The sequence below is a fragment of the Cygnus atratus genome, chromosome 5 (assembly GCF_013377495.2).
Source record: "Cygnus atratus isolate AKBS03 ecotype Queensland, Australia chromosome 5, CAtr_DNAZoo_HiC_assembly, whole genome shotgun sequence".
Classification (NCBI taxonomy): Eukaryota; Metazoa; Chordata; class Aves; order Anseriformes; family Anatidae; genus Cygnus; species Cygnus atratus.
This window is the reverse complement of record NC_066366.1, coordinates 31,313,742-31,337,505: the sequence shown is the minus strand read 5'-3', so window position 1 is coordinate 31,337,505 and position 23,764 is coordinate 31,313,742. Positions and strand designations below refer to the sequence as shown.

Genomic DNA, 23,764 nt, shown 5'->3' with positions numbered 1-23,764 from the left:
TGTCCAAAAGCTCTTTTTCATTTGAAAAGGAGAAAAAAGCAATTGTATAGAACAAAACTCTACAGCATTAACTTAAATACAATGATCTTATCAGAGTACCTCTTGGCCAAAGGGACCAACTGGGACAGGAAGGCCCATCATCAAAACATTTCCAATAGAGGCAATTCTAAATGGACATGAGAAAGTAAAGTATCCCAGCACTGTGTAGTCCCATCAAAGCCTCTTCCAAGTAAGCTAAGTGGTGCAGCAGTGCTTGCACACGCTGGAAAGCAACGCCATCTTCTCATAAAAGAGTGCTGACTGGGTGGTGTGAGATGTTACATGTGCAGGGAGGAAGAGTTTTGCTGAAGTCTAGTTAGTATCTGCTTAACATGAATAGTCAAGCACTTGTGGAGCATTGCAGGAGTGCATTTGGTTTTTCTTTGTTATGGTTTTTTTTTTTTTTTTTTAATTAAACCATGCAACACATGGAAGGTAGGGGCAAATATTTTTTCCAGGCATCCACCACATTGCCGGCAATGAGATGTGCCACAACAGCAAGTGTTAGCTCTACACAACTGTTACCTATAGGTCAATGGCATTTTAAAATAGAAAATCTCTTACACAGTGTTATGAATAAAATTGCACTTGATTTTGTTAAAAACTCCTATCCCTGTAACTTTTCCAAATATCTCTTTTCTGACATCGTAATTTTTTTAGTTAACAGGAGCTTCTCTCTAAAACCTTTCATTCACGTTGGACATGCAACATAGAACAGCCTAAGCCCTTACCTACCAGCAAATAGCTCTTTTGTTTCTTCAGTGCTTATTTCCATCTGTTCCCACCCTCCACCAAAAAAGGTAAAGGCAATTTACCTGCAAGTGTCAACTTTAACACTGACATATAAACTCCTCAAGCAGACATTAGGAATTTTAGTTTCACAGATTAAATATTTGAAAAGTTACAGAAGGTGCTGGAATAGTACACATTTAAATTGCTTAAAAATCCAGACTTGCAGCAACTTTGTAATTTCAAAATTTCCAAATGGTTTATCAATGTCCTTGTGAACTTCTTCCACAGCAAGACGTCCTCGTGACAATAAAGCATCGAACTTCCAACAAGGCTGTGATCAAGAAACAAATCAGCAGGATGCACTTGCTCCACCAAGCAACTTTAAAAGAGGCGTCTCCACTTCCAACAACAAAAGCCTTATCCTTCATTCCATTTTGGACCTTTCAAAGTGTGTAATCATTCTTTCCTGCAAAATAAAAAATCCCAATTCTGTCATTTCCACCAATAGAAATACATTACTCAGAAATCAGGAGGTATGCTATACACATTCACAACAAATGAATGCTCATGTGCACTTTACCACAGGAGTCCAACTTACAGCAGATATACCTCTTCTTTTAGAATGAAAAGTTATACTCTTCCACCCACAAGCTCTTCATCCATAGGATTATAGGGTATAGGTCACATCATTCATGCATGTATTATTCACACGTCCACATCACAATTTCCACTACTGTGGAAATAACTCTTCCTAACTAGCTGATGGCTTGTGCTCTTTGCTTCTGCTCCCCAAACGCAGAATACAGACTCCCCTTTCAAACATTTCATTTCTTCTACATGTATTATACTGCTCTTTAAATTGACTGAAACTGTTACAGTATTTAACAGTATCTTGATGCCAAGAATATCTTTGCAACAAGAAGTTCCAACGGTATTCATTACCCACAATGTTAATCAAAAATTTTCTCCAAGCTATACAGCTCACTTGCTTTTCCACAGCATCATATGTCTCCATAAGAATTCAACATAACAAAGAAAGGAGGAGAAACTAAGAGTGGGAAAACCAGAACTATCCCAGTATGAAAAAAAAATTACATAGGTACAGTCTTCAACAGGAAGGGCTTGTAATCCAGAAAACAATGGTTTCTTTCTCCTGAACTGTGTTCTTCAACATAGGTACAATGATCCCTGAAATCATGAGTACTGCAAGCAGCAAATCTTTACGACTTATTTGTATTCTTACAAGTTGTAACACAGTTATGCCCACTATCCCTCCCCTTGTATTTTACTGCTGCACTGGCAAGATCAGATGCCAGTTCTAATAAGCCAAGTCCTTCACGGCTGACTCATGACTCCTTTGGTATGTCAGAAGACTGTTTTGTACTGAAGATTTGTTTACTGACCTCATCTGAATCCAGAAGAGCTGGAAGCGCACTGCAAGGGAAACAAAAATTGTTAAGATGGCTAAAGCACCTACTGAGAGCATATGTTGACAACTGTTCTCAGCCTTATCTTCTATCTTAAGCTTTTTAGGGCAAAGGAGAGCAATAACGAAGATAGACCTTTCAATTAAACACACAGAAATTAGAGAAAGACATACAAAAAGAGGAAGAGCCCAAGCAGTATCTTATCAATGACCTCCACAGCTTAAACATTATTTCATCACAGCTTCTAAACTTCTCATTACCTTCTGAACAATTTCAATGTTGCCATGAAATAAGTTGCACACACAGTATCTCACCAGTCTGGCTCCAACTACAAAAGGAGCATACCAAGGAGCACCAACTACAAAAGGAAAAAATCTTACACCACACTGAAGACATTTACAATATGGGACCCTGTTGTTGGAAGAATCCTACAAACCACACAAGCTACACTGGTACCATAGCCTTTTCAGCTACAATGACCTCCCACTTATGTACTGGGATCTCATCTCTCCACAACCCTGATCAACACACTTTCAACAACAGAAAGTGAGCCTTCCTAGCTTATACCAGTCTTGTCCTTAAGAAATCCTACCATTCTTAAAAAAAAAAAAAGTGCTAGACCAGGGAAAACACTTTTAATTCAGAAACTGCACTTTCCTCCATTTGAAGCTTGATTTCTTCTCTTTGACTTCAAGCAGAAGAATTCTACTTGAATCTAGAGTCTTGGCCAAAATTCAGTGTTCAGATTTGTGAACATGAAGCATCTGTCAACTTCTGTTTTGCTATGAAGAATTTAGACAGACACTGACCTTTTTAGGATATAAAAAAATAGTATTAAAAGCAGAACAGATATGGACTGCATATACAGCTGATTATTTTGCCAGAAGCATAAGAATGACTTAGACATACCAAATAAAGTACAGAGCTAAATGAAATTCCGTGGTTTACATCCAGCAAGATACTTGAATAAATTTTTAGAGCACTGAACAGAAAGAGGGGGTTCGTTTGTCCTTTGTTTTCTAGATTTATTTTCCTTATCTTTAGTGAAGCGCAAACAAATCAGTCTGTGGCTCCACAGTCAGAGAGGGTGTTCCTTAAGTCAGCATGTGTTCAAGTGGCAGGAACCGTAAGTCTGAGAGACTGCATAAAGCCAGGTGGAAGCATGCTAAAAGTCACAAGGCCAAATCCAGGCTGAACTCAGTATCTGTTCATATAAGCGCAGCATGCAAGTTATAAGAACACAAATATATTAGAATGCCCTATGTCTGAGGAACCCACTTTTATTGTGTCTACAAAAATACTCACACATCAGTCACCGAAGAAGGAACATTCTCTTCTACCCATTTCAGGTCATCCTCCTGCTACAAGTGCAGAAATTAAATGGAAAACAGAAGTCAGTTTTCCCGAAATGCTGTCAGATACAAGCCTTTTTCTTCTCAGCCTACTTGACAAAAAACCTTCAAATTGATTTCTGAATTACAGAACAAGTATTCCAATAGGAAAAAAACTAACTTGCTAACAATTTAGATTATCGATTCTGTAATACTCTAATAGCTACTAGGCAAAGCAGGCCCTCATAACATCATTTACAATAATACACACACCACCCCATTTGAATAACTGGTCAAAAAATCTCAAAATTAGAAGGCAGTTTATTTAAAATATGGTTCAGCCTCCCTGTAAGCCTGACAAACTTGTTAAAACATATTATTCATTATCAGACTACAGTATTTCAAAGTTTTATGTATATTGCATTGTGCAAGCATTCCTGAAGAACAGACTGCATTCTAAAGTCTACATTGGCATTAATAGGAAGTTACATGAAAAGCCTTTACAGAACTTCTGAAAAGCAAGTAAACACACATGATACTTAGACTCACTCCCACTCTAGAGCAAACCAGGAAACTCATTTATAGCCTGAAAACTTTGCATGTTGTGAGCTACTACTGGGGGCAGCCAAAAGGGTTATGTTCCTCTGGGTGGTAAGGACATACTTACAGCTTTGTTTGCTTTCACATTCCCATTTGGTTCTTGCTTTGTACTTCTCATTTTCATTCCTTCTGTAGACAAAAGGAGGAAAAAAAAAGACTGTGGTAACTAAACTCTGATTGCTCAGAGACTGTAAGTGAAAGTGTTGAGTGCTCATCTAATCCAAAGATTAAGAAAAACAAGTTACTCATTAAGACAATACTTTTTCCTCATTTGAAAGGCTTGTGATACTTTGAGAGGTGGAATACTTACTTGTCCTGAATTTTGCAATTTTACCTAGAAAATATCAATTTATACTCTTTCTCTCTAGACTAGACATAAAAAGCATAAAGCTCAAAGACACGGCTGCTCAGAGAGGCTGTGTCATCTTCCTCCTTGGAAATACTTCAACAGCCATCTGGACATAGATGGTCCTGGGCAAGCTGCTCCAGGTGACTATCTCCAGAGGTACTTTCCAACCTCAGCCATTCCGTGATATATGCAACTCCCCAAATTTATTTTAGCTCCTGACTGCTGACCAGCCTTGTTTAAGAGCTGAGAAGCAACACACATCTCCCAGCCTGGCCAACAGCCAATACAGCTGATTTAATACAGCTGATTTGGCAAACACATTTAGGAGATAACACACTTTCTCAGCTCCTAAGTAAATCAAACAGCACTGATATATCCCAGCAGAACTAATTTCAGGACAGACAGCAGCAGTGAGTATACATCACCCTACCCTTTTTAAAAAATGGTTTTGTTTCAAGGACAACAGATGTAGTAGGGAGATGGGAGGCAGAGAAGGTTATTATAGTAGGAGGAGATGAATGGACAGAAAGGTGCCCCCTTGTGTTATAAAGCAGGACTGTTTCAAGGCCCATCTGTATGTTTACACTGGACATTTGTGCAGAATTCAGAGAAAATGTAATATATATATATATATGTATATATATATGTAAATATATATATATATATATATATATATATATATATATATATATATGGTTCTTTAAACTAAATTTTAAGAAGAGGAACTGCATGAGCCCACTGTCTAGCAAAAGTATGAGACCTTTGTCATCCTAACTGGATCCAAACATATGGTTTTTTTTTTTTGAAGTAGATATAGTAAAACAACCGTAACAGCAGCATCTTCAGTGCCATCTGAAAACCCCAGGATTAAACACGTAATGTAAACGTTGAACAAAGCCAATATTCCTCTGCAACTGCATAAATAAATTGCAACAGGCAAGCATGTACTCCACGTTTACAGCAGTAATGAACTTTCTGCTGAAATAAAGAACACCTCCCCAGGTGTCTCCAACACAAAACGTGGAAAGAAATCTTGCTCTTACCAAAGCTTTCCTTCAACATTGGCTCTTTCTGCTCATCATCATCCTCTTCTTCAGACAGCGGTGAGAAAGCAAACCTTTAGGAGGGAAGGAAAGCTATCTTAGAAGAACACATTTCACCACCTAAGAGAGTCATTACCCTGACATTCACATCACTTAACTATTCTGTGTAGCATATTGTTTTGAAGACTTATGCTCAGCTACATACGAGTTCAAGCAACTTCTTTTCAACTAAGGTCACCACCAAGTACAGATTGAATTTTATCTATGAGACTTCTTCCACCTACTTTTCTCAGGCCCTACATATACTGCTTGGTATCCTATGCACCAATGTACTGCAACTAAAGTCATCCCTGAGGACTTCTTTGGATAAACAAGGATTCCAGCAAAAAATACATTTTTTCAAACAGTTTAGAAAATCTGAACCTTTGGTTGTTAGCAGATGGTCTCCACAGAATCATGATGACAAAAAGGATCATTGAAAACAATAAGCGCCAGATGGCATCATCCACCCAAAGCTCCTGCCAGTCCTGTCAAGGAAAATGGCAACACAAACAGAAAAACTTGAAAAGAGACTCCACATCCTAAGCTCTTTCCAAGGATGAATTATAGACATCTGACAAAGAGGCTTGCTTCCTTTAACCATATTTTACCATACGGTATACTACTCTAGACATAATCCACACAAAAATCTGTTCCAGAATCCCCAATCTCACCTCTTACACTGCCAAATTTAAACTTATCAAGAGGCACCAACCACAGAAAGTATTCAGTATAAGCTCACCGACTGACAGTCCACCAGCCTGAACTTCATGGTGGTCCAGATGATAAATACAATGGATGCTGCAAGATTAAAAACAAACAAGCTACTTAGTACTACTACAAAATACGTTAGTGTTTGTATACTATTAACAGCATTGTGTTTCCCAAACAAAGGGTGAAGACTTCAATAGTGAAATTCTTGGAAACTAATTCATTAGTTTTGGAAAACATGAGATTGCCTTATTGCACTGACCATATAAAGATGTTTAGGCACAGCCCAGAGTATTTTTTACTGGTTTGACAAACCAGAGACAGAAGGCATAAGTCAAACAGGAAGTATTTTAACCAAACTCCTCACCCCTATTTACTGTTCTTCTATTCCTTTCATCTACTTTTCAAACCATGGTTTCATTATTGGTTGACAAACAAAAGCTATTTTGAAATAACTGAACATTTGATATACCTGAATGTCTAGGCATTCAGATCTTGACACATAAGAGTCTCAGTGCACAAACTAAGCTCTCACCACCGTTTTAAAAGGCAAGACTTCCCTCCACTGGAGAATTCTACGATGACTAAGAACCAAATGCTGCAAGGAATTTAATCAGAGCTTTCAATGAAATGAATGATTCTGCTTTTTTGTTTAAAGTTAAAAAAAAAAAAAAGATAAATACAGCGGTTAGAAGCTTTCTGCCAATCATATAGATGGCACTACCAAATAGATGAGAGAAGCAAAGCAGCACTGAGATTTATTCTTGGAGTTCAGTTTATCACTCCTGTCAAGAGACTCTGAATCTCTATTAGTCTGTCAGAAAACAGGCAGGACATTATGTTACGATATGAAGAATACAGTTTTTCCAAGAGTCACCCTGGTCTTCATCTAAGGAGGAAGAACCACCAAAAATGATCTCAGTAAAGCATAGCCAGGAGACACCTTAAAGTTCCATATTACACAGTGATACTGTGATTTTGGTACAAACTACCACTGGGATGTTAACAACACAGGATAAAACTGCCAGGTGCAAAAGATTATTAAGAGGAACAAAAGCACTCCATTACAAGAGCTCCACAGAAGTACCAATCTAATCAATTTCCTGACTAATAATCAACTACCTCTGAAGTATCAATGTAACACTTGACAGAGACCCACAATTAGAAATGGCTCAAGTGTTATTTCTAACATTTTCATTGCATTTACAGAAAAGTCACTTAACTGAAAAATCTGCTTTAGTGAGCAAATCAAGCTATGTAAGGAAAGAGCAAGCGCTCTTACATGATTCTTGTAATTTTCTGCTTACCTGCTACTGCCAGGATGAGTGTGTTGGTGAAGTGCCGATACAAAGAGAGTTTCACAACATTCCTTCGAAGTTTTAGCAGTTTCATTGTTTGAGTCAAGCTGATGAATATGTATGCAAAGTCAAGGAAAGCCTCTGAGGGGAAAAGCTGCCCACAGACTTAGGAGAACATTGGTCTTAGGAACAACAGCCCCCCCCACCCATTAACACAGCCCTCTAAAATATAGACCACACTCACAGTAGAAGAGGTCATCCCGTGGCAGTGATGCCAAACAGATGGATCTATCCCTTTCGTGCAATTTAGTTATTTAAACCTAAAACTTTTGTCACACCAATGTGCTATCCAAACAGCTACTTTGGACTACAGTCCATTCCTCCACAAGAGGCATCAGATGTACTTTTGATAAACGAAAAAAAAAAAGGCAACAAAACAAGTTCTTAGGGGAAGGCACAGTGGTAAGAGAAACATGGGGCTGTCATAACTGGGCAGCAAGCTATTTGTGTTTTAAATAGTTCTGCAATTGACTTTAGCTAAAAACACTTTATGAGGAGGTTTTGCTATGCGTTGCTTTGAAGTCAGCATTTTTATAGCAGTTGCTCAAATTACAATATTATGGGTGCTTGGATGCAATAAATCAAGACAATGAAGAGTTAACTCCACCCCATGTTGTCACCTAACTACTTCAAGATTTATGCTGAAAATTTACCTGAAAGTTACAAGAATTTCAGGTTTGGTGTTGCTAAGAAGCCTTTTGTCAAAAACAAGCAGTCTTCTCCTAAGGTTATTACTGTTGTACTGTTAAAGTGTCACATTAGAACAAATTAATTTGATTCTTTAATACACAGAGACTGATAATTGACTTAACTAGCTTATGTTTAGGTAGCCAGTAGATGTGTTAGAACAGCTCTTGGTTTCCTTTGCACTGGCTGAAGCAAAGGCTTACCTGAACACTCAGTTACGGAGTTCCTATTAACTTTACTAGAAGGAACACATGCTTGAAGCTCATTTAAAAAAGAAAAAAACAAAGTTCAGCCAAAACAACTCCCCGAAAAATAAATTTGAAAGAAAACACACCACACCAAGTAAAATAGTGAAGGATATCCACCAGCACAGGGCAGTATCTAGGAAAGCCAGCGGAATAAAAGCCAAGGAGGCAAGATCATTCTGGGCCTGGAGACAAAGAAAGAGCCAGTAAGAACAAACCGAAAAGGAAACAAGGCAGAGAAGAAACGAGGAGGAGTGTCAGACTATTTTATAAGAAACCACAAATAGCGCACCACAATGCTTCCAAGTTTCACTACAGAAATAAAGGGTTTGAAACAAGTGTTCAACCCAATGCACAGAGGGGTTTAAAAAGAACAAAAGCAGACTATAGCACAGTCAGTTCCAAATTCTCCAACAAGGCAAGAAGTAGTTTCCAGATTAAGTTAATTTAGCACTGTTAAAAAGAGATGATTGCTGTGATACAGTCTGGCCACTTCCGTTACAGAAAATCAGCAATCAGCTTGTTAGAAATGTAGTAATGAACTCTTCTACACCATCCATAGAAGAACTACATGCTCCACCAGTATCCATGGGTTTTACTGAAAGTGGCAGAAATTGCCTTTTTGTATCCATCAAAAACTAATGAAGTTCCAAATGACAAAATCAAACCACTTTTCACTGCTTTTAAAGTGTTAGACATAAATAATTCTGTAAGTTTTTAACATTCTGGAGTTTATGAAAGGATATCCACAAAACAATACAGGCATCAATCAAGGACAGGGCCAAGTTTGCTATCAGAGCCACAGTGTCATAGAAAAACTGAAAAAGTACCAAATATATGCCATGTTAAATACCTTGTCCCAAGATATCAAAAAAACAAACAACAGAAATTCACACCCTGAGATGCACTTACAGATTCAAACATGTATCAGCACCACTCACATGCACTTCCCCAGGTCCAGCCTCAAAAACGAAAGTTTTTTTGTTTGGTTGTTGGAGTTTTTGTTCTGTGGTTTGTTTTGGGTTGTGTGTTTTTGTTTGTTTTGATATAAAAAAAAAACTCATGGCCGAGTGAATTAAGCTGTACATTTAGGTCTGGATCTAACTCTATACCCCAAGATCCCTATCTAAACTGAATGAAACCTGGCTAATCACAAAGTTCTGAAAATAATTTCAAAATTCACAAAATTATATGCTGATGCATAGAAAAGATAATCTTAAAACTGGTAATCCCACTAATCCTCATCTACAGTCTGAGTTTAACCACTTCACTCTCTGTTCCCTTCTTTCAGCATAGCCCGGGACTCTTCATTGGTATGTAAGACAGTAGCATGTGTAGCATACGAAAAAAATAAAGCAGTAATTACTGACCCCTGTGACTCTAAGAACACCTTCCATGCCAGAAAATAACAGATAAAGGGCTCCAGCCATAACTACTTTATGAAGAGTAACTCCAAGGCGAGGCCTGTAGGAAAACAAAGAAGTTTATATTAAGTGTGGAAGAAGAGCAAAGTCATATCAGCTTGAGTCTAGTGTAAGGCAAGAAGCACATAAGGCAATACTAGATAACTCAAATATTTTTATTACGGTGCTATAACCTTATGCCATGGCTAAGGAAGAGATTGGTAACAGTTAACCTATTTGGCTTTTTATTACCATTTCAAGAAGCCCCAGGCCATATCTTCTTCCCCAGTTCCCCCAACATACCTCCACTTGCTGGAAGTTCCCAATGCCACATGAGATGTTATTTTACCACTTGATACAAGACGAGGGCAGACAGATGAACAGCTTATCTTGTCAGCAGAACTCTCCTACAGCAGATCCTTATTACCAATTCATGACCTCCCCTATTTCTAGAAGCTCTTCCTTCCCCAAAAGGGGCATAAAAAGCTCCCACTCCAGTCAGTGAAATATCTCAGTAGTGAGACAAACCTACTCAACAGTGATAAAGGCAAGAGGAGGCAAGGAAGAGCAATTACTACATCAAACTGTATGTCTATGTTGGTCAGGACATCTAGAGCTTTACAGCACTTATCTAAAGCACCTAACTTCTAACTAGCTAAGTACAGGGAGATGAATACTACCCTAAGTCATTAAAGAACAGCATTGAAAAGACTTGAATACAATACAACCACACTCCACACCTCTAACAGCAATACTCACTTGACTATTCCATATCCCAGGCTGACTATAATGACCAGAGTTCGAGCCAGTGACCGTTTCACAGCGGAAAGCAGTTCTGCCAGTATTAGTGCTCCTTGTACTACCAAAACCAAAGAGAATGAAGCTAGGTTATTAAAAATATAACTTAAGTTTTATTGAATACTGCATATGATTGTAGCATGAGAGCACACATGATAATTTTCAGGAAGTAGGCTGTTAAAATTTAAATTTAAAGTCCTTTTATTTCCCACATCCAGAGCAAGCTTTCAGAAAACACAGGTCTCTTATTGTTAAAAAGGAACAAACAACACACACAAAAAAAAAACAGCACACTAGTGAAAAATCAAGTCCAAAGAAAGAGAAGACCAAGTGATCCATAAAATGTTTATCCACAAGATCAGTCTGGATGATCTTTCAAGCAAGTACACCATGAAAACCCTCTGCACTGTTTATTAGTCACACCCACAAAGTCATAATGAAGTTTTACTTAACTTCATTTGCATGCATCCATGCTAAAAACTCAAAAATAGTATCTCAAGGGTTTTTTCTTTTTCATTTTTTTTTTTTTTTTTGAGACTGATTTGCTTAAGATGAAGTATCAGGCTGTTGGATGAAAAATCAAAGTTTATCTGCAATACTGTCATGATGAACAAGGAATTTCAAAGTTTCTCTCCAAGGCTAACACCAATTATAAAAAATGAATTACAATGAATTACACTTAGAAAATCCTGTTTTAAACCTCAAGCATTACAGTGAATACTTTCAAGAATCTAGCATTCTATATTCCTGAGATACTACATTCAGAAGTCAGAGCAGTCACAGAATTTTAATTTTAGAAGCGCACACGTTATCAAGAGATCATAAAAAGCATCGTATATTAAAAAAGAGTGAAGGAACTCTGTTCCCTGTTCTTTGTTTTGAAGCAATCCTCAAGTAATCACATACTTGCAATGCATTTGTCACCTCAATTCAGTATATGTTAGTATAAGGCTTTAGTGCTATGCTCATCAATGAGATTGCAAGCTGCAACTTTTACCTACCAGATTCCCCCGTGTAGCGGATATTCTGGAACTCTGCATAGAAGACTGCTTTCTCAAGCATGCCCAGGAAGATAACCGCACCAATCCAGAACTGGATCCTCAGGAGATCCCGCCAGTAACACGCTGACCACGCAAGCCATAAAACCCCGAAGAATACGTACACAATACACATCACCATGAAAAACTATTACACAAAGAGAAGAAAAAATAGGACCCTTAGACCAAAAAAGAGAAATACAGATGTAAGATAACTCTACTTTCTCCCTAAGAATATCACCTTTTAAAGGTTTGAAACACATTGCTTCATTTGTCTTCTCTAGATTCTATTACAGTGACAATCTAGTTTCTTACTGACAACAAAGATTCAGAGAAACTGAATTTCTGAACAGTTTCTCTTGAACAGCCATCTGCCAATCTATTCACAGGCAATGTTTAAAGATGGTATCACATGCTACTCGCTTAAAAAAAAAAAAACCTCAGATAAGAGTTTTGTCAAGAGATCAAGTACCAAAAACCCTGCCCCTTCTCATACATTATTCTTTATATTACTAACTTCCTTGTACACTTACAATACTCTGCAAATGAACTTACAAGTCCCCTTTACACACCATTCCACAGATCAGAGATAAACAACTGATGGCTGTAACTCCTCTGTGCAAATAATTTGACAGCTCTCAAAAGCTAATTTTTAGCCAACTCAGTTTTTGACCAAGCTTTCCTTGGTCAGTCAAAAATCTGGAATTGAAAAAAGAAAGCCCCAAATCCATTTGAACGTTATCATCTTGTCATTTTTCCCGTCTAGCATTATCTGCTTCAGATGACCTTTCATAGTATATCTCCTGTGCTGAACAATCAGCTTGACAACACTACTCAGTGCTGAGTTTTGTAAATTACAGCAGCATACCAGGGCAAGTTAAGTTATCAGAAAGCGCAATAAACTTGATAAAGAAGAGGGATAAGAAGGAGAGAAAGATATGAAAGGAATAGCAGGAACTACTTAGCCGAAGTATAGGACAGTGATAATCAAGGACTCTCCTCTTGTAGAGGGTAGTCTTTTTTTGTTTGTTTGTTTTGTTGGTTGGTTGTTTTAAATCAAGCAAGCACTAAAGTTGGCTGCAAGATCCTCTGAAACCTTCACAAACTGAAAACATCTCTCTTCGGAGAACAGCTTACTAATCCTTAATGCGTTTTCATGCCAGAGTGATCCATGCAGTTCACATGTTAGGGATCTAGACATGTCAGTTCACATTCAGACATTCTGTTACAGAAATATGTAGACAGAAACCTTTTTCTAGACTTGACACATAGGAATATTCATACCAGTGAATTATTTGGCAATAGAACTGCCGAAGCTTTCATTTCTGCAGCAAGTAAAACATCTAGTTCAAAAATGCAATGAAGCTCTCCTCTTTGAAGGCTACTCTTGCCAATACAGTCAGCCTACAGTTCTTACTTGTTACTGATCCCCAGCTAAAGTCTGTCTACACTAGATAAGTTCTTTCATTTTCTTAGCCTCCTCAAAAGAAGCAATTAATGATCAAGTCAACAATCCCTCTGAAGGGGAATTAGCTCTTTGTAGTTCAATTATGCTTTCATTGTCAGGCAGTATTGAGGACTTTCTCATGGCATGGAAGACAGCTCATGGAGGAGAGAGATGAGGCTACAGAAGAATAAAGCAATGACAAAGGAAAGGGTAGCTGTAAGCAAAGACATAAAAGAGCAACTTTTCTAAGATATGAGCTAAGGAGAAAAACAAACATCAGTAAGACTGCTCAGTTTAGAGTTAATGGTACTGCTACATTCTGGAACGACAAATTGATAGGCATCAAGTCAAATACCTGCAATTTGCATCTGTTTTCTCTATCCTATACGCAATACAAAAAACCCTCTGCTAAAATTCGTTCTTCTAAGCTACAGGCTTTGTATCCTGAAGTATGGAAGGAGAGTATTTGAGATTTACATCCACTGACAGCTTTATAGGTCAAAGAAAAGCTGTTTTACTTACAATCATCAGAGGATAGTCTGCAAGTGATAGATACTCATATGGCCCCTTCAGTTCTACTGTCACTGTCAAAAGACAATACAATAACCAATTCAAACAAGAAGCAAAAACAGGAAGCCAGGATAAAGTACTGAAATGATTTTTACTCAAGCGTAAAGAAATTCCAAATCTTCACATGGAGCAAGCTTTTAAATTTAAGTTAACTTTCTTTGATTAAAGTGCAAGATTCATAACACACTCAGTTAATTAGATTATATTAAAGCCATTTAATATGCACCATTACCAAGTAACTTATGGTAGCACTTAAAGTGAAAGTACTTTGTGCTGGAGATTTCTGCATAACAGTGAAGTTATAAAACACACAAGTTCCAACTTTCCATACAAATTTTAAAACTTCTCTAGAACTTGGATATGTTACCAATACAGTTAAATATACTATAATAAAGATCATTGTTGTCACTTTGAAATTATATATTCTAAACTATTTAAGCTCTTTAATGTAAGTCACTGTGTTGGTCTGGACATCTTTTAAATACCAAACCTCAAAATTGAACTACTCAGGATTCTTCCCCACTTCCATCATTACACTGACAGACTAACAGCTTTAGAATCTTCAAAACACTAGCAATTTTCTTAAGATGAGAAGAGTTGTGGTAGGTACTATTTACGGCTACGTAAAGTAAAAGATAGTGTCTTATAAAAAAGAACTGAATAGTATATGCTAAGAAGTACCTTAGAATACAGGCAGAATGGTATACGTCGAAAACTGCAATATCTATTTTTAACTTACTGTATAAATAGCTATCTTACTTGTGAAGAGCTTCTCTTTGACATTTGAGGAAGGTGTCGTTTTCTCTGTTCTTTTAACTTTAGTAGTAGAATCTTTTGTAGATATAACTCCAATTTGTACAATAAATATATATGGCCCATCTCGCCAAGTTTTAATAACTGCATTCATTGCCTGAAAATAAAATGTCTATATGTAGATAGCACAGCAAAAAAGGAACAAACGAAGATGACAAAAGCATGCTCTCCATAAGTGAGTGATATTTTCCATGTAAAAATATTAAATTCAACTCTTCCCAGGCCTAAAACTTCTTAATAAATAATTTATATGCAATTTCTGAATGTACTTGTGAGACATAATACTGTAAAAGTCAGTCTGACACAATATTTTAAAAGATAGTCTAGATTTTAATCCAAAAGAATCACGAAAAGGCAAGAGGTGATCGGGGCTTATTTACCAATTGAATACTGCCTTATTGCAAGAGTCATTTCAAAGGTACTGTAACAGGGTCAAATAATTCAGCAAAGTGTCCGAGTCCTTGTTTTCAGTCTAGGAATATTAGGACTGTCAGAGATAATTACTTGCTTCATGAAAATAAGCGTTTGGAAACAGGACAACTACATACAACTTGGTTTTCTGCTGAAGACTAAATTTTCTAGTGTAAGATAAAAGAGGTAGTTGAAGAGAAGTAAAAAAAATTCCATATTAGTCATTTCCTGTGGAAACTACTACTGCATCTGCAACAGCTCTCATACCTGTAAGATTCAAATCCTACTAGTAAACTAAGAATGAGAAAGCTTGCCCAGACTAAATATTTGCACCGTAAAACGAATACAAATTCAGGGATTTCTTTTGAGCTCCAGTACCCAAAACCATTAGTTCCACAATTGAGGAAGATCCACCCACCTCAAAAACTGCAATAATATCAGAAGTTAAGGTTAAAACTAAGACTACCTAGACATACATTGTTTACACGACCTTTGTAGAATTAGCACAAGACTTTTCATAATGGCCTCTCCAAGAGAATGTCAGTATTAAAACCATGCATTTCTACTACAAATCTTCCTGCCTACAAGACCTAAAGCAAACAGCATTTTATGCATCAAAAAAGTTTATGCTAATATTGACTGAAGTTAAAATGCTTAGTTAAAAAGTTAAGCTTTGATGAAAACATATTTTTGTACACTACTTTTGCCTTTAAACATCTCTTGCTGCATTGATTCCTTATTACTACAGTCACACAAGTCTACATTTTAGCTTTAAGGTAAATGGCCCTGTTAGTACAAATGGAGTTAAGCACATTTTCTTTGTTGGCATCCAGGAAATGCAGTGTGAAGTTGATAATTGTTCCTGGCTAAGGCTCGAACAGAATACATAACATAAATGCTAACAGACTTGAAACCTCAAAAGAAATCATTCAACTTGCTAGGTACAATATTTTAAAAGATTGACTAGGCCAAGATGAAAACAAACGTAACCCCTAAATACTAGGGACCATTAGTGATCACTTAAATCATATCACTGATTACTTATCTTCAAGCTAATATATTTTGCATACTTGAAATTACCTTTTTTCAGTAAGAATTTTATTTTTTGATTTATACCATTAGTTTGAATGATTTGCGTTATTTCACACACACATCCAAATAAACAAAAAAAAAACCACACCACACCAAACACACACAACTTCACTATCCCTGTAAACACTAGTAGTTTTTTTTAAGAATAAGAAATATAAAAATAAAAAGACTACTGGATTCTAAATTACATTTAAATTCAATATACATACAGTTTTATCTGCCACCATTGTGTGATTTGCTGCACTCTCCTTCTTATCTTTTACGCCCTTAGAGAAAAAACAGAAAATGGATAAATCAGTAGGTCAAAATTCTCTTTCACTCCTACACTCATTCATTAGAAAGAAAAAAAAAATACCTCTTGTTTCTCAGGTGAGAGAGGCTCTGGATGAACAAATTCTTTATAGAAAATCTGGTAGATCAAAAAAAAAAGTACATTATTTCTAGGCATTATAGTTTAATATGGCACTACTTTATCAGAGCAGTAAACTTGAGTTTAAGGAACGATTATCAGAAGAGCAGTATTGGAGAATCTTCATTTCTTTAAATCAAGGAACTATCCATTTGTGGAAGGAATCCTGACTACTTAGACAAATATCGTCATTTGAGAGTTGCTTTCCCCCCCCCCCCTCAGACAACAGGTCTCTATTTTTAGAACTAGACTCACAGACATGACAGCAGTGAAATTAATTTCATTTTCCAAATAAGAATCTGTTGACCATCTCCATCACTAGATGAAATCTATACAGACAGAAACAAAATCTGAAGATTTCTGCCTCATTCTATAGAAAAAAAAAAGTCCCTAGACAAGTGGGTGCTTATTAGGGATCCAGATTCTGCCAACTCTCCTGAACTTGAGATTTAATGACCGAAATCTCCTGACTTGAAATCTAATGAAATTGCTATACCACAAGAAATAAAGCTGAACAACCAAAAGGAGATGTTCATGTCAAACTTCAGAAATGAACACCTGGGAAGAATAACTTGTGTCAAAATTTCAGCAGACTTCAAAAAGGAATTGGAGGAAAATCACCTAAAAAACCCCAGTTTCATCAACTTGAACATTTAATTAAGAAGATGCCTCAGTTCACATTACACAGATAAGCCCTCAAGAGCTTTTCTATAAAACCACAGAAAAACAGAACTGACATTTCTCGTATTACTAAACACAAAAAGCAAGCAGCATACAGATTTAAAAAAAAAAAAACATCTTTCAAGCCATCTTCACATATAAAATGAGTTAGAGGCTTGCAAGAGACATCATTAAAACCCTTTTCAAGTCACGTTTAGGCACACATTTTTCTTTAAGAAAAATGCTAGACTCAATACTTAGACAACTCCCAGTACTCATTATCCACACCCCTTTACCTAAAGCAGGAGTAGTTCAATAAAGGGACAATTCCGTCCACTTTACCTTGAATCCTTAAGTAGACCATAAAAGACAGAGCATTACATTGACACTGTCATTAGTATGACTGCACGGCTTCCCCCTGTGATATACAGCTTCCATGGAGGCTATGTTTGCATGTTACTTCACTATGTTATGTCACACTTACTTTGTTTCTTCCATTTGATTTATTTCAACTACTTTTTGCACTACGTATTTTTCATTTTTAACCTATTATCAGTGTTAAGTAGCCTATTTTACAACACACTTATTTCTATTATTATAAATGATCATTATCTGAGCAATAGTCCCAGTCCTTTAATGACCTAACCTCAGTAGGAGATTCACTCTGTAGCCAGAGACACACACTTCTCTTCTAGCAGCAGACTTCTGTAAGGCAATTCTTAGTGTTAAGTGAAATAGCAATGTAGAACACAGAACCACAAATGGAAAGAAGCACTGGGCTTTAAAGTGCAGGGCTTTTTCTCTGACAAAAGAGAAACAGGCAAGAAGTACCTCCCAACCTTACGAAATCCTCACATAAGCTACTAATGCACTTAACAGGAACTATCATCTTCTCTGTATTATTGTACAAGAGACCAGAGTGGAATAAGATTTCTGGGAATAAGATACCTGGGGCCTGAAGAGCTCAGAGCAATTTGGAAAGAGTAGAGAAGCTGTGGCATAGTATCCTGACCAACCCGGATGTTCTTCAGATGTAGTCCCAAAATAGTACTCTGCCTGTTCTTCCTGCCAAACACAGAATAGAATTTACATTGGCATCCATTATATCAAACGTTTCATATGAGTAGGCAGCTGCAAGACCTGGGAAGTGCCAAATCTTCCCCCTGCATATACTCTTGAGCAGAATTTATTAGGATAAAAGCCATCATGCCCACGCATGACTATTCTTCCTCCTTTTTTTTGTTTTTATGTATTATATTCACATATATATTATTTGTGTATATATTATTCATATATATATATATATATATATATATATATACACACACACACACGATTTAAATATTAATACCCAACTGAAAAAAAATAAATCTCAGTACTCCTGCATGGGAGGTGCAGCAGCCAGTATAAACTCAAGTCTATATGAACAAACTCCAAGTCATTCTACTAAAGGTCTCAGTACTGTGACCGGCTAGTAGTTAACAACTGTCACAGTTAATATTTTAAGTAAACAAGAAAAATGTATTACAAACAGTATAGTTGTGTTCTACCACATTTGAGAGGCATTATACACATTGGAAGATTTTGTTTAAGTCAAAAATACTTATAATATGCATGCAGGAAAGTACAGAATTAAGACTAAAGCATCTTATTTTTTTCGTATTTGCTGTAATTAATGTTCTCATCTAACAGATAAACTCACCCACTTCAGTTTAGAGTTGATGTACTTATTTCAAATTATGGTTTTAGAATAATTCTGACAAATGCTTCTACCTTACTCAAAACCCAAAAAACGTCAGTAATTCCAGACAGCTGTAGATCAGTTCTTCTCCATCACCTTCCCACTGATACAGAAATTTCTTACCTTTCAGTGGAAGAGCATCTCTTTTAGACCCACCGAACAAAGATGATGCAAGTGAGAAATATCCAATCCTCTCACCCCCAGAACTGCTAAAAATCATAGCCCATGTTTTTCCACACAATTCTTACCCCAAAGTTGAAGACTTCATTGTAGCAATCAGAGTATCTTAAGTACCAAGTAACGTTGTAAACTTGGGAGGGATCACAAGCCTTCTCATCCCCTTCAACTAAAAAGATAGGAACATGTAAGACCACCTTTCCATATCATTCTTCTCCTTCCATTCTGTGCCAAACTACTGTAATTAAGTTTAAATGCAAGAAGTAAAACAATAGAAAAACATTATCCTCAAATAATCCACTAGTGTTCAGTGGAAAAAAAAAAGCATATGGAAAACAGAATTTGACCGCAACATCACATTAACTCCATTAAAGAGCTGAAGATCATTTGGAATTATTTTTTTCTTGAGACAACCAGGGATATCCCAGCAACTGCAAACACCAAACAAGACGACAGGGACTCCCAGTGATCACAATATACAACATTATTTCCCTTTCCAATATATTTGGGGGACATAGCAGGTGTCTAAAGCTAAGAACCAGTTAATACTAAAGGTGATTTGCACAGAACTGAAATACACCAATATTTGAATAATACTTAAACAAACTGATAACACCACCAAGACAGTAGAAGGAAAGGTAAAGTTTTGCAAGTCAACATCCACCCCCCACTCCCAAAAGACAAACAATCCATCCATGAATTAGCTCACTGTCAAAGCTGCAATGCTACCTTAAAACCACAATAACGCAACTTTTGCCATTTTGATATTAGACGAATAGGCACGGAAGATGAAACACAAGATTTCACCTACTTATGAAAGATTTTGTCATGATATTTGTTTCAGATCTCATACCAAAATTAAAGTCTGATGAAGAAAATTTGATGTTGAGAAGGTAAACTTCACACGTAAACAAAATGAGCAGTGATTATTCGGTCTTGGAAGAGCCATTTAATGATTATATTTCAGTTTCACCAGTCAACAGATGGCAAAACAAAAATCAATGAGTTGACAGTATGTTTCTAGTGCTAATAAGTTCCCAGAACTTCACAGCGAAGGTTTATCTCAGTCTACACCCCCACAAGTTTGTTACATGTGGAGGACTTTTAATGAACATTTCCCTATTGACCAAAGAAGAGAAAAAATATCCAACTAGTTGGAAGACCCTGCCAAAGAGCAGGAACTGACTTTAAGCCATATGACTTCAAACCTAAGGAACTGTAGCCCTACGTATAGAGCTACAAACAACTGGATCCCCAACATCAAAGATTTAAAAAAAAAAAAAAAAAAAAAAAAAAAAAGAATGCAATCACTGAAAAATCTAACAGTTTCCTTATGACACCTTCCGGTATGCATGCAAATAAGACATACGTTTTCCACATAGCCCTAGATACTGCATATGGCAAAACAATGAAACTAAGAGGCAACATAAACACTATAATAACGTGGGTTGATAGCAAATTCTTTGGTGACAAAGGCTGTTCTGATAAAATTGATCAAGTGAGGAATAACCCAGAACAGTGCAATAAAGAAACAGTGTTATTTTAAAAAATACTTTTAATCACATTTTTACCTATTAAAAATAGATAGGATTATTGAAGCTCTATATTCAGCAAGCAGCAACAACAACTAAAGGCAAATCAGGCCACAAACAGAATAACGCACCAATCTAGGCAATCACCACAGAAATGTTGAGAAGAAAGCACTCTAAGAAACACAGAGAAAGCACCCATGGCATTTACTGAATTCAGCAACAAGGAAATTGAAGTTCCTTTGCCTTCAAGCAAAGCCAGCAATATTCAACTCAAATGCAGTCCTCATTTATAGATGAGAGCGGGATTTCCACCACGATCCTAGACAGGAAACCAGATATCTTCAGGAACAGCACTTAACAAAACTATCAGATAAAAATAAATTCATTACTGATAATACTTCACAGTGGCAGTTTTCCCAGTCAAAAGCAAAAAAAGAGCATTAGATACCAACACACAATATACACCATAAAAATCAAGAAGGGGAAAGAAAAAGAGCAGGAGGAAATACAGTTGCTATTCTAAATTCATGTACATTATTTTAATCACACTGGTATGTAAAATAGGGATCTTTCCAGGTAATTTTAAAGCTAAATCCCTGTTCAAAGGCTGACAAGCAGAGTGTAGTTGAAGTCTACGTCAAGAGCCTGAAGATGTAATTCTTACTGCCAGATCTGCCACAAACCTCTCTTGTAACAAACAACCTAGTTTCTCTATGCCTTAATTCCTTCCTTCTCTGTTATTTCAGCTGTACTCTTCATGATTAGACTTATCACACACTACTGCAGGGACTCAAGTCTCACATGCAGGATTAGTATGAGTATGCTGAAAAAAAAACCAACCAAACTTCCAGATGCCCTTTCAAAACCGCTTCCTTTTTCCCCAAGCATCAGATTTGCAGCTGTCTTGATGCAAGCTGTGAAACTCAGCATTTGAGCTACACTTGGAAAGTGGGAAAACCCTATTCCTTCAAAATTAACCACCTTAACACTAGCCTCCTATTTCAGATTCCTATGCGATTAATGGAGACGCTTTAACAAGCTCCCTTTGAAACAGTCCCAAGATGGGCAGGCATCCAAAATTAAACCTGAAAATCCATATAGTAAGCATAGCAAACAGAACAGAACATGGAAATACACAATTTTATCAAGAAGTATCAGTTACTCCTACCACCTTGCCTTCTTTATAACTGAGAAAATTAATCACTGCAGCAACTATGTATTAAAGTGACAAAAGCACAGATCCCACTAAATATTTTTAGAGTGGCTTATTTCCTCATTTAACACAAACGCAGCAAGCCATTCACAGACACTGTATCTGTATAACCACCCAATTCGCATCAGGAGAGCAAGAGCTTGTCCCTCTCATCAATGGTAACAACCAGCGCAAACAACCTCTTAAAAGTGCTCACAGCACATGGTAAAGATTCTAGCCTTTCTAAATCAGTCACTTACACAAGTCACCAATGTCATCTAGTTGCCATCTCAGTGCTATCTTCAAGTTTACAGATCATAGGCTATTTTACAGAGACTCCTTTGGGCACTGACCTACAGAGCCCATAGCCCTGGTCACATCAGAAAAGAGCAAAAGAACGAAAAAACATGAGGGCTGCAAAGATATTTTCTCTGTAGCTCACTCACACACACTGTGATCAGGAAGAGAGAACAGCTCTCAGAAGACCTGTCGTAATGTCCAAGGTCACTTTACAACTACCAGCGATGCCCACCTAAAAAAAGGAACAGGGCCTCAAAAGCACTGGCTTCAGTCACCCAGTCAGGGCCAAGCCTTCCCACAGGGACAATGTAGCACGCCTTCCTGCAGGGCTCGGCACATCCCACGCCTCATTACCCTCAACCTGAAATGTAATGGTACTCCCATTGCCCATCTCACCCTTTCCACACACAGACCAAACACAACAATCTGCTTCCGCTGCAGCCAAGAGATACCACAGCTGGGAAGCTCCAAGGCTGTTATTGAACCCAACCGTATCAGACCTGTGGCTTTGATCCAATGCTAGGAGGTGAGCTGTCACTGCAACAAGTGTCATTAAACACTTCACAGTCTTTTAAGTCCAACATGCAAAGTAAGGACTGTGTCTAACAGCAAAATGAGCAAGATAATCCCCTGGGAGCACTTACATCTCAGGAAAATGGTGGTGTTGCTGAAGAGAATCTTCCCAAAATTAAAAAACTTCTTCCCCTGGAAAGGCAAAAGGAGAAAAAGACATTAGTGGGCTTAATGTCACCCAATTTAAATGTCATTTTCCCTCAGAGTTTTAACTTAATGCAAAAATGAAAGTGAATACCAATTAGTAGCCAGCTTTACTGGATTTTCCGGTCGTGCTTCATCACCCCTTCAGTCTACTTTTAAAGAGAGCTTGACAAGCTTTTTTTTTTTTTTTGGTTCTGCAAAACCGAATTAGTTTACCACCACTTATTAAAACGATTTGCATTTCCTTGCTGATAAGGTCTAGACTTTATCCAAGCAAGCAAACTTTCCTCCTTAAGAAACAACCGGAGCGTTCATCACAGTCCTCTCAGCTCCTTCCCGAAGCTCAAGAGTCTCACAGAAAACACGCAATACTCCCTCCCACAGCGCGATAAACACGAGTTAAACACGAGATAAAAGAGCTTCTCCCCGCACTTTTCAACAGACACGGCAGCAGCAGAGAGGCGCTAGAAGCCTCCCCGACGGCCGCAGCCCCCTCAGCGCAGCCCCTCGGGGGCGCGGGGCCCCGGTGTCCCGGGGCCAGGCCCCGGCACAGCCCGGCGGCGGGGACTCCCCCTCGGCCTCCCGCCGCGGCCTCCTCTCTCCCTGCGGCCGAAGGCAGGCAAAGGGCCCAGCACCAGCCCCGGAGCTCCGGGCCGGAGCCGCAAGGCTACAGGCAGGCCAGGCCGCGCCCCGGCCGCCCTCTGCGCACTCACCATGGGCACCGGCACCCGCCATTTGGAGAGCTGCCCGGCGCCGGCCGCACCCGCCAGCAGCAGCAGCGCCAGCAGCCGCAGCACAGCGGCCTCAGACCGCCGCCGCTCCCCGTACCGCGGCGCCTCCGCCGCCATCGCGCCACACGAAAGCCGTGGCCGCGCCTCTTCCGCTCCCCGCGGGGCCACGCCGC

The 23,764-nt window shown here is 38.0% G+C and overlaps 1 protein-coding gene across 2 annotated transcripts; it reads right to left on the bottom strand.

Moving 5' to 3' along the window:
• TMEM87A (transmembrane protein 87A) lies at positions 1-23,761 on the bottom strand. 2 transcript variants are annotated; one of them, XM_035539035.2, is made up of 20 exons: positions 23,574-23,761; positions 22,788-22,848; positions 19,191-19,288; positions 18,150-18,266; positions 16,488-16,541; positions 16,342-16,398; positions 14,576-14,726; positions 13,769-13,830; positions 11,764-11,947; positions 10,724-10,823; positions 9,932-10,025; positions 9,308-9,379; positions 7,579-7,687; positions 6,303-6,361; positions 5,945-6,048; positions 5,522-5,595; positions 4,197-4,258; positions 3,504-3,559; positions 2,175-2,205; positions 1-1,237 (listed from the first exon to the last, which is right to left on the bottom strand). In XM_035539035.2, exons 1-20 carry the CDS (start codon positions 23,706-23,708, stop codon positions 1,196-1,198), a joined length of 1,722 nt encoding a protein of 573 aa, XP_035394928.1. In that variant the 5' UTR covers positions 23,709-23,761; the 3' UTR covers positions 1-1,195. The 2 variants fall into 2 exon arrangements, with proteins under 2 accessions (XP_035394928.1, XP_035394929.1); XM_035539036.2 differs by lacking the exon at positions 9,308-9,379 and adding an exon at positions 8,678-8,746.
• Between the last annotated feature and the right edge of the window lie 3 nt (positions 23,762-23,764).

Bases quoted from the DNA above. Each gene is read 5' to 3' on its own strand.
- TMEM87A (XM_035539035.2), bottom strand. From the start codon at position 23,708: ATGGCGGCGGAGGCGCCGCGGTACGGGGAGCGGCGGCGGTCTGAGGCC. The intron at 18,267-19,190 runs GTAAGAATTGTG...TGTGTTTGGCAG, and splicing joins ATGAAGTCTTCAACTTTGGG to GAAGAACAGGCAGAGTACTA. The intron at 6,049-6,302 runs GTGAGCTTATAC...TTTCCTTGACAG, and splicing joins GGCTGGTGGACTGTCAGTCG to GACTGGCAGGAGCTTTGGGT.